Source organism: Chanodichthys erythropterus, chromosome 4 (assembly GCF_024489055.1).
Source record: "Chanodichthys erythropterus isolate Z2021 chromosome 4, ASM2448905v1, whole genome shotgun sequence".
Classification (NCBI taxonomy): domain Eukaryota; kingdom Metazoa; phylum Chordata; class Actinopteri; order Cypriniformes; family Xenocyprididae; genus Chanodichthys; species Chanodichthys erythropterus.
This window is the reverse complement of record NC_090224.1, coordinates 14,373,437-14,390,771: the sequence shown is the minus strand read 5'-3', so window position 1 is coordinate 14,390,771 and position 17,335 is coordinate 14,373,437. Positions and strand designations below refer to the sequence as shown.

At 36.1% G+C, this 17,335-nt stretch overlaps 1 protein-coding gene across 2 annotated transcripts in view; it reads left to right on the top strand.

The window, feature by feature from the left end:
* Positions 1-7,580, top strand: part of itpkb (inositol-trisphosphate 3-kinase B) — a 32,830-nt gene extending 25,250 nt beyond the window's left edge. For both annotated transcript variants that reach the window (XM_067383156.1, XM_067383157.1), the window contains 3 exons: positions 3,432-3,533; positions 6,231-6,302; positions 6,913-7,580. In XM_067383156.1, coding sequence (XP_067239257.1) covers positions 3,432-3,533; positions 6,231-6,302; positions 6,913-7,125 — 387 coding nt within the window. In that variant the 3' untranslated portion in view covers positions 7,126-7,580. The remainder of the gene's footprint in view (positions 1-3,431; positions 3,534-6,230; positions 6,303-6,912) is intronic.
* Positions 7,581-17,335: the final 9,755 nt, after the last annotated feature.

The following is a 17,335-nucleotide window of genomic DNA, read 5'->3' as shown; positions in this document are numbered from 1 at the left end:
CACATTAAGTCCAAAGTCTGGAAAACCTGCAATTTACCTTTTCACAGGCATTTTGTTTTCATAGTTAGATCTCTCATTATAGGATTGCCTAGCAATACAGTTGCAAGAAAAAGTATGTGAACCACTTGCAGAATCTGTGAAAATGAATAATTTTAATAAAATAAGAGAGATCATACAAAATGCATGTTATTTTTATTTAGTACTGTCCTGAGTAAGATATTTTACATAAAAGATGTTTGCATTTAGTTCACAAGACAAAAAAAAATAGCTGAATTTATTAAAATGACCCCATTCAAAAGTGTGTGAACCATTGATTCTCAATACTGTGTGTGGTTACCTGGATGATCCACGACTGTTTTTTTTATTTTTTTTTTTATGATGGTTGTTCATGAGTCTCTTGTTTATCCTGAGCAGTTAAACTGAGCTCTGTTCTTCAGAAAATTCCTCCAGGTCCTGCAGATTCTTCAGTTTTCAAGCATTTTTTGCATATTTGAACCGTTTTCAGCAGTGACTGAATGATTTTGAGATTCATCTTTTCACACTGAGGACAATAGAGGGACTCAAACACAACTATTAAAAAAGGTTCAAACATTCACTGATGCTTCAGAAGAAAACACGATGCATTAAGAGCCGGGGAGTGAAAACTTTTGAATTCAAATATCAAGGTAAATTGTACTTAATTTTTCTTCCGGGAAACATGCAAGTATCTTCTGTTGCTTCCGAAGGGCAATACTAAATGAAAAACAATGATATTTAAACAAAATAAAAAAAATTGTGACATCTTCATCGTGTTTCCTTCTGGAGCATCAGTGAATGTTTGAACTTTTTTCAAGAAACAGTGGTTCACATACTTTTGAACTGGGTCATTTTAATAAATTCAGCTATTTTCAGTGGTGTATAAAGACCTTACATAATGAACTGTCATGTTTATTACCTTAGAATGAGCCATTTCTATCTACATACACCACAGGTTCCCTTACATGGAAGTTCACTATTTGTCTTGCGAACTAAATGCAAACATCTTTTATGTAAAATATATTACTCAGTACTAAATAAAAAATAACATGCATTTTGTATGATCTCTCTTATTTGATTAAAATTCACATTTTCACAAGCTTCAAGCTTCCACACATGAATTTGGTTTACTGAACTTTTCAATGTAATGTTAATGTTATGTTATGGTTAATTTTTCATTTATATAACACCTTTCCCAAGCTCAAGGACGCTTTACAAAAGCAGTAACATAATTATAATGGATTATAAGTTCAATTTTACTTCATTGCCATTATAATTCCTTTACAGCTCAAATAATACACATGCTTTCATACAAGAATTACTGTAATATAAGTCCTTTTATAAAATTGTAAGCTTTCCATTTCTGCAAAAATTAGCCCCATTCATTTGCAATTTAAGTGTCTCTCTGTAACCTTGATTTTTGCTTTTTTTTAAAGAAAATTAGGGTCGAGCCAAAATTATGAGGACGAACATTATGCCACAACATTGTCGATTGAGCTTAACTTCAATCATGAGTTAATAAAAGGGATCTTGTAAGCGCAGTGATGTTTTTATCTGGGAAATCACGGAAATCTTGAACCCACACGTTTTAATTAGATCCCGAACTTCATACTCAGGTGAGGGGGCAGGATTGGCCTTTTTCAAGAGGTTGATTGCGACTGAATGTTTCTGTCACACACACAGCCTGTTCGTGGCACGTTCTTTGAGCTCAACATCAGTCAGTGACAGGCTGCAGCTCTCACAACATGATTTCAGTTCTGTAATTCCGGCCTACAGCACACGGTCCTAATAATGTAAATACACCCTCATGGAAAATGTCAAGAAGACATAATACAAGTTTGAAAACCTTCTGCTAATTAAGCCAAACCAGGCGGCCGTGATTCCATTAAGACAAGCAAGAGGAGATTAGAAAGCTTATGTTTGGTCTCTGTCATGATTTTCCAAAATAAATCTTCGTTAATGAGAGCTCTGCAGATGTCCTGCATGAATAGGGAAGGATAGGTTCTCCTTTTCCACTTTCCATTAGCACAAAGGGGAGGTTCTCCCCCTCTTTCACTCTTTTCGTGGATGGGGGATTCCCTGGGTGGCTCTAAATAGTCTTTTCTAGGGTGGGCGATATGATCGAAATCTTATATCATATTCAAAATTGTGTTTCTTTTGAAAATTCATAATTTAATAAAAAAACTGAAAAAAAAAAAAACCTTACAGAAGATACATATAGCAAAATTAGTTCTGTTTAGCTACTTACTGCGCTTCAACGGTTTAAAAATCACTTGTTTTTAAACCACAGTGCTTAAAAATGCATGTAAACGATAAGCTTTCATGACCATGCGGAACAGCAAGATCACGTGAGTGTAACCACGATAGAGATGATAGTCTAAAAAAAACCTCTGCTGGTTCACAAATTTCTACCGGTTTGAAATTTGTCACAATTGTACATGATGAAAACATGACTTATGAAAACTCATGATTTAGAAAAAGGTTGCAACGATATACCGGTATGATAATATAGAAAAAACAAACGTGGGTTTGTCCTCAGGATAGATATCCTATAAAATGTGGACGCAAAGTAGCTGCTAAAGTAGGAAACACATCGAACATGTTCGAGAACATAAGCAGATGCAGGTATGTTCCGTTTTAACTCAAAGCCATATAATTTCCGTAATGCAGAGGGAATCCCGGATTCCAGTCATGAAAATGGAATTTACTGTATAATGCAGATATCACATAAAACACGCAATTTAATGGATTGATGAATAAAACGAAAGCAGGGCTGTACAGTAGATCAAAACGCAACATGGTCTAGGTCTGTGAATATTAAAATGCAAAAAGACTGCTGTATAAATATACCTGTTTGTTTTGAGTCTCTGTGTGAATGAGTGGCGCCGTTTAGTGTACTACATACTTTAAATTTTAAGCGCCAAATTGCAATCAACGACTCAACGAATCAACGTCCACCACTCACCACTCCCTTTCGAAGCACATAGAGAAGCTACGGTGGCCGACACAGGACAAAGATGTCGTCGACAGCAGAGAGTAGACAGTCAAGCAGTTTTTTAAATACAAGTTGTTAATCTAATCCATAATAAGTTATTAAATTTAATTGATTATGCTTTTGATTATTGAAATTTGAATAAACAAAACAAACTAATGCTTTTAAGTTTGTTATAATAAAGCAAATTTTGTTCAACCCAAAACAATTCTCATTTATTGGTAATTTTAACTGATTATCATAATAATAATAATAATTATAATAATAATAATTGATTGTTCAATACTGTATACTGTGATACTGTGAAACCATGATATTTTCTGAGATGGTTATCATACTGTGAAAATCTCATACCGATACAACCCAACTTTGCGGGTTTTTTTTATGACAAAAAATGAATTAATCTTCCCTTTCCCTTCTACAGAATGAGGACGGAACAGTAAACAGGGACTTTAAAAAGACTAAGACGCGAGAACAAGTGACTGAGGCCTTCCAAGACTTTGTCAAAGGAAACAAGAACATCCTGGTAAGTCTGTGCTCAACTGTTTAGGTGCTTTAGGGCCTTCTGGCAATTTTAATGTCCCCTGTGGCACACAGAGAGGAAACGAGTGACAGGTGGAGCTAAATTCTCTCATTTACCCCCCAGGGTGGTTTGTGAACCTAAGGGTTTCCTTTGTGTGGTGCAGCCCCTTCAGAGTTATAGATGTTTGAAAGCAACGAAAGCTCACCTGCTGTCAGGGGAAACCACTTTTTATGATGCACACAAACTTGATTATATTACAGAGAAATACACACATGCAAATACACAGCGCTTTGCATAATGCAGTTGTTGACACATGACTGTATTCCTGTGACATTAAAGTCCTGTAAATGCAATCTTACTGGTTTAAATATTAATAGGATGTTTGCACCTAGCACAAAGAAATTATATTGCATGACAGGATTCCCATGTTGTAACAGGGGTGTTTCCTTCAAGTTAAGCCTTATAGACAAACAGTTCCAAAGAACTTGTCCTTGGCTTCCTGTGGAGCATTTATTTAACCCCATGTTTGTCCACAGTGTGTCCTGAAACTTGATGTGCATCCTGATTCACTTACATGCTCTGTGATTCATCTGATAAATGTGCTTTAGATTTTACAGATAAACTTGCTTTTATTTCCACAATAAACAACATCTGATTTAAATGCTAAATTAATGTAATTATTTTGGCATGAATTAGAACAGAGCATGGTACTGTATGATCTGATTACAGTAACACTAATAATTCCAAGTGTGGACTCATCTAGTGACAATTAAAATGCTGGTTTAAATCTCTGTTTAGTATCCAAATATATACTTAATTCTTAATTTTAAAATGTTTTGTCTCTCTCTCTTTCTCTTCATATATATAAAAGGAATGCAATAATTTACAATCTCATGAACTTATATTTTTATTCACAATAGAATATAGATAACATATCAAATGTTGAAAGTGAGACATTTTGAAATGTCATGCCAAATATTGGCTCATTTTGGATTTTTTGGAGAGCTACACATTCCAAAAAAGTTGGGACAGGTAGCAATAAGAGGCTGGAAAAGTTAAATGTACATATAAGGAACAGCTGGAGGACCAATTTGCAACTTATTAGGTCAATTGTGAACATGATTGGGTATAAAAAGAGCCTCTCAGAGTGGCAGTGTCTCTCAGAAGTTAAGATGGGCAGAGGATCACCAATTCCCCCAATGCTGCGTCAAAAAATAGTGGAGCAATATCAGAAAGGAGTTTCTCAAAGAAAAATTGCAAAGAGTTTAAAGATATCATCATCTACAGTGCATAATATCATCCAAAGATTCAGAGAATCTGGAACAATCTCTGTGCGTAAGGGTCAAGGCCAGATAACCATACTGGATGCCCGTGATCCAAGGCTCATTTAAAAATGGACTGTGGCAAAGTGAAAAACTGTTCTGTGTTCAGACGAATCAAAATTTGAAGTTCTTTTTGGAAAACTGGGACGCCATGTCATCCAGACTAAAGAGGACAAGGACAACCCAAGTTATTATCAGTGTTCAGTTCAGAAGCCTGCATCTCTGATGGTATGGGGTTGCATGAGTGTGTATGGCACGGGCAGCTTACACATCTGGAAAGGCACCATCAATGCTGAAAGGTATATCCAAGTTCTAGAACAACATATGCTCCCATCCAGACGTCGTCTCTTTCAGGGAAGACCTTGCATTTTCCAACATGACAATGCCAGACCACATACTGCATCATTTACAACATCATGGCTGTGTAGAACAAGGATCCGGGTACTGAAATGGCCAGCCTGCAGTCCAGATCTTTCACCCATAGAAAACATTTGGTGCATCATAAAGAGAAAGACGCGACAAAGAAGACCTAAGACAGTTGAGCAACTAGAAGCCTTTATTAGACAAGAATAGGACCACATTCCTATTCCTAAACTTGAGCAACTTGTCTCCTCAGTCCCCAGACGTTTGCAGACTGTTATAAAAAGAAGAGGGGATGCCACACAGTGGTAAACATGGCCTTGTCCCAACTTTTTTGAGATGTGTTGATGCCATGAAATTTAAAATCAACTTATTTTTTCCTTAAAATGATACATTTTCTCAGTTTAAACATTTGATATGTCATCTGTGTTGTATTCTGAATAAAATATTGAAATTTGAAACTTCCACATCATTGCATTCTGTTTTTATTCACAATTTGTACAGTGTCCCAACTTTTTTGGAATCGGGTTTGTATATATAATATATATATATATATATATAAATAAAACGTCAGAATAAGGTTCATTTATTGAACAACAAAGTTTTATTTCAATTTATTTATCTATATTCATGTTCATTTATAAATAAAATATTGTTCTTTGTTAATGTCTAATACATACATTAAATAATGTTCATTTAAACAATTTTAAAAGAATTTATAAGAATGTATAGAAATTTACATTAACCAATATTAATAAATGCTGGAAAAGTATTTTGTTTTTTTTCAATATTACTTCACACTATAGCAATTAACTCATGTTAACATAGAATATTATTGTAAAGAGTTGCCACATTTAAATAACTCTTTAAAAAATATATATATTTTTTTTTTACAAAATAATTAAAATATTTTTTTATACATCCATCCAATATGATACTGAACAAGTATTTGTGACACTACATTTGTGGGTATTTTTAAAGTTTTATAGTTGCTTATACTTTATCTCTTTTCCCAAAGCATTCCTATCTGAACCGTCTGAAAGAGATCAGGGACACATTGGAAGTTTCATCATTTTTCAAAACGCACGAGGTAAACGGTCACTCTTTTGTTTATCATATTAAGACACATTAGCTACACTAACAACCATAGAGGAATTAACAAATGCTACCTTTTACAAACCCATGTGATAAGAACATGTGAAAATGTGGAAAATGTATAATACACAATAGCATCTATGCAAAGACCAGCTCTGAAATAATTGTATCTGACTACACTGGATACTTGAAGCCAGAAGAGCAGCTTGTTTGCATGCCTTGCATTTCACAACCTCTTCTAATTGACTTTATAGACAAATACACTAGATACACTTCATGCATCGGCAGTGTCAGAACTTTGTTTTAATATAAGGAGGTAGAACAGGCTATGCAAACACCAAGCCTTGTTTATTCACATCAATAGATAACAAAAACAAACTGTATGCTGGAAAACAGGGCACAGTTATCACAAATATCTGTTTAATAAGTGAGTGTATGTTTGCTGCACAAATATAATGGAAACAGGATCTTTGTGTCTGTTGTGTCATGTTTACGAGTGTATTTGTGACGAAACATTTAAAGATGCCACACACAATGAACAGACTCTGACATTTAAGGCATTTCCGTGTCGTGCATGTCTAACTCTTCCCCTCTCTCGTGCTCAGGTGATTGGCAGTTCTCTATTATTTGTCCATGACAAACGGGAGCAGGCAAAAGTGTGGATGATAGACTTTGGGAAGACCACACCGTTGCCGGAGGGGCAGGAGCTGAGCCACAGGGCCACCTGGGTGGAGGGTAACAGGGAAGACGGCTACCTCTACGGCCTGGACCACCTCATAGACATTATTTCCCATATGCTAGCTCCTAAACCCCACTAGAGTAAGAGGATTCGATCTTCTCTCCCTGCCCTCGGGCGGGCCGCCCGCACTACAGTTCAAGACCTCGCTGGGTTCCCCCTAAAGCTATCCTAACCAATCGCCCCGTCTCACCAAAAAAGACAACTGTAAAACTTAAAACAGAATACCAGCCGGAATGGCCTTTAAACGAGTGTGTATGTTTGTAAACTTGTAGATGCTGTAAATATAGTGTAAATGCCAGTGTTTTAGTTCAGAACATGTGTGAATAGAATCTTTGCAGCTAGCGCTTTAACAAACAGGTGAATCTTAAAGCCACACACTCCCTTTATGTGCGTTCTTTTCAACATGCTTGTGTTACGGAAAAGTGTAAAGCACTTGCAGATGTGTTTTACTCATGATCGTCTTAATATTTTGGGGGGGGGTTTTAGATGCTGCAGAAAAATGTAAAGAATTATTATTTTTTTTTTAATTCTCATCTAGGCACCACTTCTTATTTGAAACAAAAATCTAAATATTATATTATATATATATATATATATATATATATATATATATATATATATATATATATATTATATATATATATATATATATATATATATATATATATATTGTTAAAGCCTAACAATCACATCAACCACTAGATGTTTATTGAGAGATATTTATATTTGTAGGATTCTAACAATATCCATTTTATAGTTTTTTACCCTGTTAAGATAATGTAAGTAGTGTTAAAATATGCCATTTATACTGAGTGCCTATAGTAGAACAAATTAATGTATCCCATTTGGTGGATGGTCTTAAGCTGTGCTTTTATACTTAAATTCTTCATATTGACATTCCTTAAATTCAGACGCCATTTTTGTGCCCAAGTAGGGCTGGGTATCGATACAGAATCTCCAATTCGGTTACAATTCACAAGCTCTCAATTCAAGTTCTCAACTTAAATCCGAATTAATACTTATGTATTTGGGTATGCATTTCAGTTATATTGTCTAGTCTCTCTATGTTTTTGTTTCATTATAATGAATCCACTCGAGTCATTCGTTTTGGGAATGAGGCTAGAGGTCTGCGCAGTTTTCCTGCTCACAAATTTGAAGTTTTGTCCCCCACATAGAGATCAGTCCCGCTCCAGTAAGATTCTGTCCCTCTTCTGTGTCATAGACCATTTTTTTCAAATTCCCACACACAAATATATGACGCTTCAGACCTCACCTTGTTGCATTTGTCGCTATAGAGCAGGGGTGCCCAACCCTGTTCCTGGAGATCTACCTACCTGCAAAGCTTAGCTCCAACCCTGATAAAACACAGCTGAATTCAGATCTCCAGGAGCACTTGATAATTACAGACAGGTGTGTTGAGCAGGGCTGGAGCTGGACTCTGCAGGAAGGTAGATTTCCAGGAACAGGGTTGGGCACAACTGCTATAGAGGGTATGCACAGATGTCACTTTCCTGCCAGAACACACCCCCTCAGCCGGACTGAGTGGCAAAAGAGCCTGCTGCATGACTGCATTTAATAGGGGAAACTGCAAAAATGATTATCAGTTTAAACTAAAGGTTGGACTCAAAATAATGTTCCTTACAAATTACCAAAGAGACAGTGATCCATGGATATTGACATGCAGCCAGGGATCATGTTTCCTGACATGCCTTACTTCGACGCCAGGGAAATACATGTTTTACAATGCTTTATATAAATACAATATAGGTAGGTCTAAATCCGGGGGATCACTTATATCTATGTTATATAATATTGTCATATAGTCCAGCCCTAAAACGTGTATAGTTTTTGTCAGTGTTTTCTTTTTTTTTTAAAACATCCAATTATGCAGAATATAATGTTAAATATTTAATTGACAAATTGTTAATACAATATATAACAATACAATATACAGGGTATGATTTTATCTCAACATACTGACACAAAATGATAAATGCAAATATATGGAGTCCAGTTGTTTCTGTGAATTGCAGCGATCAATTTTCTTCTCTTTTCTGTAGCTTTCGGCAGTCTGAAAATATAACTCAGATTTCTTGTCAAATCTATCTGTATAGTCAATAGCACAGCTCTTTCCCATTTTAGATGTGTTTTGTGTTGTTTTTGCGGCATTCATGCTGAAAACCAAACCTTTTTGCCACTCAGTGGACGTAACAGCATTTAGTCCGGCTGACTGTGACTTCACGTGCATTCCCTCAATAGCCAAAAGGAAGATGCCTAGCTATCATAAACTACCAAAAAAACATTGAGAGTTTCCAACTGTCCCTAAAAACTAAACAATTACTCAAAATTTGAGTAAATTTTATTTTACCAAGTCCCATAAGTCAGGTGCCATGGGAATTCAGACCTCTAAATTGCGCACTATATGTTTTTGGAGATTTTTTTCAATTTGTGCATACAACCCCACACCTTAACAGAAACATTTCTTGCCATCATTTGTATTGCATCACATTCAAAATCGGAAACAAAACAGACTACAAACTATGAAATATTGCTAACTATCATATTAATTTTTTTTTTTTTTTTTCTGCTGTGTCAATGAAGATTAAGCAGCAGGCAGTTGATTTGAAGTCAGTCATTTCAGCAGAGCACAGTGCCATCTGTAGGACGGGAAGCGCAGTACAAATATTTTATCAAACAGCCACAAATGTAAAACAGTAAAATATTAATTGTCATCTTGGGATATTAAGAATCTACATTAGAACTGTTCAAATGAAGATCACAATTAATTGGAAAAAAATCTATATTTTTACCCAGCCCTATGCCCAAGTGCCCAAAATAATTGAGTGTCAAAGTTTTTTCTCAGGAAGTGGCTCCAGTTTAAAAAGATGTCAATACCCGCTTGCGTTATGTTTTCAAGTTCCCTGTTAACACACAGTCTGCACATTTTTGTATTTGAAAAAAAATCTGCAAAAAAGGGCTGCAAACACCAACTGTCCTTAGAGTCACTATAATAAGGTTAAAATAAGAGCTTTTGTAAGAGCTACAATATTTTTTTATTAATACAGACTGTGATCTTAATCTACACATCTGTTAACCAAAAATGTCAAGCATTCCACGCAAGTTCAAACATAGCAGATTGTCGCAAGAGCCTTAAGAAATGTTGTTCTTCCTTTGAAAAGTGCCTGAGGGCGCTGCTTGATGCAGCGCCTCTGAATGTTGACTCGCCACTCTGTGGAGCGCATCATGTTTGAGAGAGGTGATTGTTGTTTGCATGACTATTTGCCATGCAAATTAACCATCCCTGCATACCCCCAAACAATGAGATAATGCTCAAAGCAAAATATCGCTGGAGATAAAAACTAATTTGTTGGTCAGTATGGAAACCATGTGCTGACACCAGCATAAACGCAATCAGTGATTAGTCGTTGTTGATTTAGCCCGAGGAGAGGAACACCTAGGGCAGACCTACAGGTCAGGACGTCAACGCCACGCACTCCAGTCACATAGTAAAGGCAGAAGGGTTACTGAGAGGTCTCAAACCAAATGTCACCACACTGTTTTTTTTACCCATCATATATTTGTGACGAGATTTTGCTGTTGTTAAATGACCTTTTACGAATGCAAAAGGAACAGAGAGGACAAAAGGTGGAGTGGAAACTTTTCTCAAATCCTGCAGCCACAGTTCCCTAAACATGATTTAAATGGATCGCAAAAATGAAATGGGTCAAATTATAGCTGCTGCAAGTAATTTTTATTTAATAGGCCTACCACACATAAACTTTACAACCTGACAGTAAGATATCACTAAAATATATATATATATATATATAATATAATAAAACACTTGCTATGAAAAATAGATTGTAATACATGGCTACTTTTAAAAAGCTGACAGGAAACATTCTTCTTGCCATCATAATGGTGTTATGGTGTGTACCACAAGATGTGTGACACTAAACTGAAACCTAACCTGAAAAATGAAAGAAAAAGTTGACTTGTTTGGAAACTAAAGTAATTTTTGCATTTGTTGGCATTAAAAAAATGCTTACAGCAGCTTTAATCAGGTCTATTCATCCCAAATTGCATTTTTCTGAACTAAATCTTAAGGCCAGATGTACTTTTTCCCTAAACAAGCTAAAACATGGAAATAGGGCTTCCCCTGCTGTTTATGGTGCTGAATTACAGAGAACAAACAAAACTGACCAAGTCCTCCTTCTTGCCCTTGATGTTCATGCCATATTTGCGAGGTGTCAAAAATTGTGGGAATTTCTAGTGGTGTCATAAGCATACTCATATTTATATTTTATGTTTTGTTACATTTTGCACAAGAACACTAAATGTAGCTGCATTGTTGTTTTATTTTCTTCTTTTGTTTGTTTGGCTTTACCTCTCATATCTTGGTGATGTAGTGGTTCACTGTAATATAAGCTAAGCTCATTGCTGTGTAAAAAAAAAATGTGCAAATGTCTTTAGAGTGTGCTCTTTCTCTTTAAAAAAAATAAATCTCTGCAACCAGTGACATTTGACCCTGTTGCATGTATGTTTAACACAAGGAACATTTTCACACTATCAAAATTCTCCTGTGATCTAAATATCTGTGCTGTGGTCCAAAACCTTTATCTTTGTTTTAGGAAACTTAAGATCTTGTGTCTCTATCTTGCTGTACACTTGCCATGTTAAAGGTGCTAAAGAGGATGTTTTGTTTTATACATTTTTGCAATATTACTTGAAACTGTCTTTACTAACTGATAAAAGACTATTTATTAGGTGCACTGAAAGGAATAATATTAATATACATCATCTGTGCACGAGGTATGGCCTTAAAAACATCAGCCAATCGGTGCTAAAGAGGATCATCGCGTAAACGATTGGTCCTCTGACTTGTCAATCACTGCCGTGACGTTCCTTGTGAGAGACGTGCGCGGATTGGCCCTCTGGCTTGTCAATCACTGCCATGACGTTCCTTGTGAGAGACGTGCGCGGATTGGCCCTCTGGCTTGTCAATCACTGCCATGACGTTCCTTGTGAGAGACGAGCGCGGCTGCGCGCTCCGGTAACTTTCCACACTCCATAGGCGCTGTATGAATCCACTAACACGACACAGCGAATGCCAGTGGTAAACACTCATGTTCCAATACTCGTGCACGAGTTTTGGGAGGCGTTCCCTTGAAATGAGCTGTGAAGGAGGGGGGGTTGTTCTTACACATGCACTCATTTCAAAAACTCACTAACCGTCTTTGGTTTCTCAGTCGACGAAAAGATCCTCTTTAGCACCTTTAATGCAGCAATTACATAGTTATGCTTGGTTGTACAATTTTACTGGAGAATATGAACAACTTAAACATGGTTTGGCTTTTCTTTATCTGGTGATAGAGATTTTAACAAGTTTGAAGTTTGTTATTCTATGATTACAAGATTCACTTGTAGAATTTAAAATGACAGATTTTAGCATTTAATGATTTATTTTTAGACAAGATAAATTAAAGATTTATGCCTTTGCAGGAAATAAATACTGATGTAGTCTGATGAGGTCATATTCAATGTAAGTAATCATTCCTGGATTGTCAAACGGAAATCTAAATTTCCAGCGCCAATATTTATATGAATAAAAAAGATAAGTTATATGATGATTTACAAACACCTCAAAGGTCTTCTTAAAGGGGACCTATTATGCCCTTTTTCAAATTCTTGTTTTTGGGGACTTCTAGAATAGGTTTTTATGCTTGAATATTCAAAAAACATATTTTTCCCCCCACATATTTTGTATCGTTGCAGCACCTCTCCTCCAACTCTGTCAGTAACGCTCTGTTTAGTTTCTGTCTATGAAGCCCCTCCTTCTGAAAAGCACAATGTGCTCTGATTGGTCGGCTTGACCAGTGTGCTGTGATTGGTCAACCGCTTTGAGCGTGTTTCGGAAATGTCACACCTCTTACCTTATCTATACAATGTCACATCTCTTACCTTTCAACACACTACTAAAGCAACTAAACCAGGCCTTGAACCATTTTTGCATATGCCTTGGGCAATAATTATTTCAGTTAGGAATATTGTGACATGTATGTTCCTGGAAGAAAACTCTAAAGGTGATGATACACTGGGCAACTTTTTGGGCAATGCTGCAATCAACGGGCAACCAAGTGAGACACAGGGCCAACGACTGATCTAAAGCATCCAGATAGAAACCCCTTGTAAACAAGCTGATATGCTGGAAATAACTCTAAAAGATTAAAGGGTTAGTTCACCCAAAAATGAAAATTCTGTCATTAATTAGGCCTACTTACCATCATGTCGTTTGACACCCATAAGTCCTTTGTTCATCTTCGGAACACAAATTAGGATATTTCTGTTGAAATCCGATGGCTCAGAAAAGCCTCCATAGCCAGCAATGTCATTTCCTCTCTCAAGACCCATAAAAGGTACTAAAGACGTCGTTACAAAGTCCATCTCACTACAGTGGTTCTACAATCATTTTATGAAGCGACGGGAATAGTTTTTGTTCGCGAAAAAAAACCCCAACTAAATAACGACTTATATAGAGATGGCCGATTTCAAAACACTGCTTCCTGAAGCTTCGAAGCGTTAGGAATCAGTGTATCGATTCATGATTCAGATCGCCAAAGTCACGTGATTTAAGCAGTTTGGCGGTTTGACACGCGATCCGAATCATGAATCGATACACTGATTCATAACGCTTCGAAGCTTCAGGACGCAGTGTTTTGAAATCGGCCAACATTAGTCGATATTAAGTTTTTTTTGCGCACAAAAACTATTCTCGTCGCTTCATAAAATGATTGTAGAACCACTGTAGTGAGATGGACTTTGTAACGACGTCTTTAGTATCTTTTATGGGTCTTCAGAGATGAAATGACATTACTGGCTATGGAGGCCTTTCTGAGCCATCGGATTTCAACAGAAATATCTTAATTTGTGTTCCGAAGATGAACAAAGGTCTTACGGGTGTCGAACGGCATGAGGGTAAGTAATTAATGACAGAATTTTCATTTTTGGGTGAACTAACCCTTTAAAGCAAGTTCTTTTCTTTCAAAGTGAATAGTTGCCAGTGCCACCTAGTGTCTCTCTAGTTTAACGTACTGACATAGTCTTAAGCCTATTCAAAATGATGCATACTTTTCCCCCCGCAGTATTTCCTCTTGACGACACTCACTGTACATATGCATTCAGTCAAAATTGTTGTTCAGTCAGTGGTTACATATTTCTGGCATCCATCTATACTAACCTGATCAGATGTAGGCTATTGGTCTATGGTGCAGCAGAGGGTACACAAATAAAACTATTTTTATCTGATGGCATAAATAGTGAAGGTTAAGCAGCTTATTTTGCATTTTCTTCTCTTGAATAAACTGGACTACCTTATTTAGTCATACTTGGACTGATTCACACCACTGGCAGTGAGCCTCAGAAATATTAGCCTGGGGAGCAGGGAGCTTGGAGTGAGGCCACGTTCAAGAGTCAGGAAGCCAACCGCCCACCAGCCTCACACACACAACTATACTAATAAAAGGACCATACAGCAAAAACATTCAAGTATGAAGCCCTTGACCCATGGCAGTACTCGTCCCACAAAGCACTGACATCAGAAAGCATGGTGCTAAAAAATAAATGTAGTCATACAAGTCAAACTTCAGAGCAGCAGCTCAGAGGAATAGGCAGAACTCAGAGAGGAAAAGATTACAAGACACTAGAAGTTTGGCAAATCTTTAGTCAAAATTCAGAGAGAGTATAGACTATTCTCTGCATTTAAGAAATGAATACTGTCTTACTGATAAGGCCTTTAGGTTTAACATAAGAGGCAAATTATTTATTGAAATAGAGCGTTTTATAGGTCAAATGCATTCACCTGTTGCATTGAATCATGATTGATACACAGAACATTGGGCCAATCAATGAAGAGCTTTAATTAGTTCTACACATTAAACTAATCAATAAAATGTGACACAATCACACAAGCAGACACTATTACGTACGAATGGACAGATAGTCTGGTAATAAATAAATAATTAAATATTAATATTTAAATAATTAAATATTGTCTATATTACTGATTGGAAAAGAAGCTAAGAAAAAAAAGCCCCTTAGAGCAGTGGTTCCCAAACTTTTTAGCTCGGAGTACCCCCTGAAGGGATTACCATACCCCCTCTCATCCACTTCGACTGCAGTCACACCTTTACAATATTTGCCCCCTAAATTGATTTTCCAGTGCATTTTTTTTTACCTTCCTGAATAACTTTATAAAATAAATACTGTTATAAATAAAAAATGTTCAATAGAGAAATATGCAATGATGATAAAACGAAGTAAAACTTTTAAATATTAAACTAAAACCGCCAGTAGGTGGCAGCAAGTCACTGTTTTTATGAGTGAGTCATCGAGACATTCATTCAGTAACGAAGCAAGTGGCTGTGAATGAATCATTGAATCATTGACTCTCACGATTCGTTCAAAGCCGTCGAGTTCTGCTGTGGATTTCGTTAGAACTATTATTTCATTGCAAAATAAAGTAAATACTGACAGTACTGTGTTTAAAATGTACGTTTTATTTTTTTACCTGTTGTATAAATGTCACGTTTGCAGTCATGTGGATATATTTGGGAACAATGCATTCTTGCTCGTTATCATCATACAAGAACTCGCACAAGGTATGTTTTTGTATCAGAGAAAGTTTGAGTCTTAAATCGAAATTAATCCATTATCTGTGTCTATATTTGTTCTTCGTGCGAGTAAGTGCTGAATCCCCACTTTTACAAAGGTGCATTGTCGAGAACGACAGTAATTTAGCGCGATTTAAGGCAGCAGATTCTGCAATCTATGCTATCATATGCATGCTGCTGCTTGTGTGGATAGTCATTTTTGACTCCAAAAGATGAGGTAATTTGATAAAATGTACTGGATTTACGACATTTTGGCAGTTAGAATTAAGGCAGAATTAAATGAACTACTCAGCATTTTGTTCGCGTACCCCCTTTTGTCACCTCGCGTACCACAGTTTGGGAACCACTGCCTTAAATTTGCCTGGCGTAAAGACCAACGCTGCAACAACAATAACAAAACTAATGCATTATTAATATTCAGCAATACCTTCTCTCTCTTCCAGCACTTACCTGTGTCACCTTGTTCTTTCTATGTTTTCGGTGTCTTGGGGACTCTTAGCGATCAACCATAGACTGCGATGTTCTCCATAACAATCCGAAGCCATTTTTACTCCAGTCAGTTACCGTTTGAGCCCATAGATGGCGCCATACTTACGTTAAGATGAAAAGACAGCGCGGAGTGACATGAGAAAGATGAACTAGTACTGGTGAGAAAACGGATGCATCGTGTTGCTCACGTGTACAGCGTCAGCCAATACTGAGCCGCATTTGGACGTAAACACGGAAGCGCTACACTGTGGAGGGAAGAGATTTTATTATTGTTTTATCGTTATTTATCGCTATTTTTTTTTTGTTTTTGCGCACCAAAAAGTATTCTTGTCGTTTCATAAAATTAAGGTTGAACCACTGTAGTCACGTGGACTATATTAATGATATACTTTTTTGGACCTTGACAGTGGTAGTTAAATTGCTGTCTATGTTGAGCTCTCGGATTTCATCAAAAATATATTAATTTGTGTCTTACGGGTGTGGAATGACATGAGGGTGAGTAATTATTATCAACATTTTTGGGTGAAATAACCCTTTAACCCATCACAAGTGAGTATTCCAGCGGGCCGTAATGCAATAACTATATAAATATGTGTGATCATTCCAATTTATTATAGATATTGTAGTATATTGATTCATATTGATTGATATTTGTTACATTTGGATGTTTTACTACACTACCAGTAAAAAGATCCTTCAGAAATCATTGTAATATGCTGATTTATTATCAATGTTGGAAACAGTTGTGCTGCTTAATATTATTTTATAACCTGTGATACTTTTTCAGAATTCTTTGCTGAATGAAAAGTTAAAAAAATATCAGCATTTATTTAAAATAGAAATCTTTTGCAGCAATATACATTACTATTCAAAAGTTTGGGGTCAGTCATTTCTTTTTCTTTTTCTTTTTTTGAAAGAAATTAATACTTTTATTCAGCATGGATGTGTTCAATTGATAAAAAGTGATAATAAAGATTTATATTGTTAGAAAAGATTTATATTTATATTGTTAGAAAAAAGTATCACCGGTATGATAAAAAAATAAAAATATTAAGCAACACAACTATTTTCAACATTCATAATAACTGAGTATCAAATCAGCATATTACAATGATTTATGAAGGATCATGT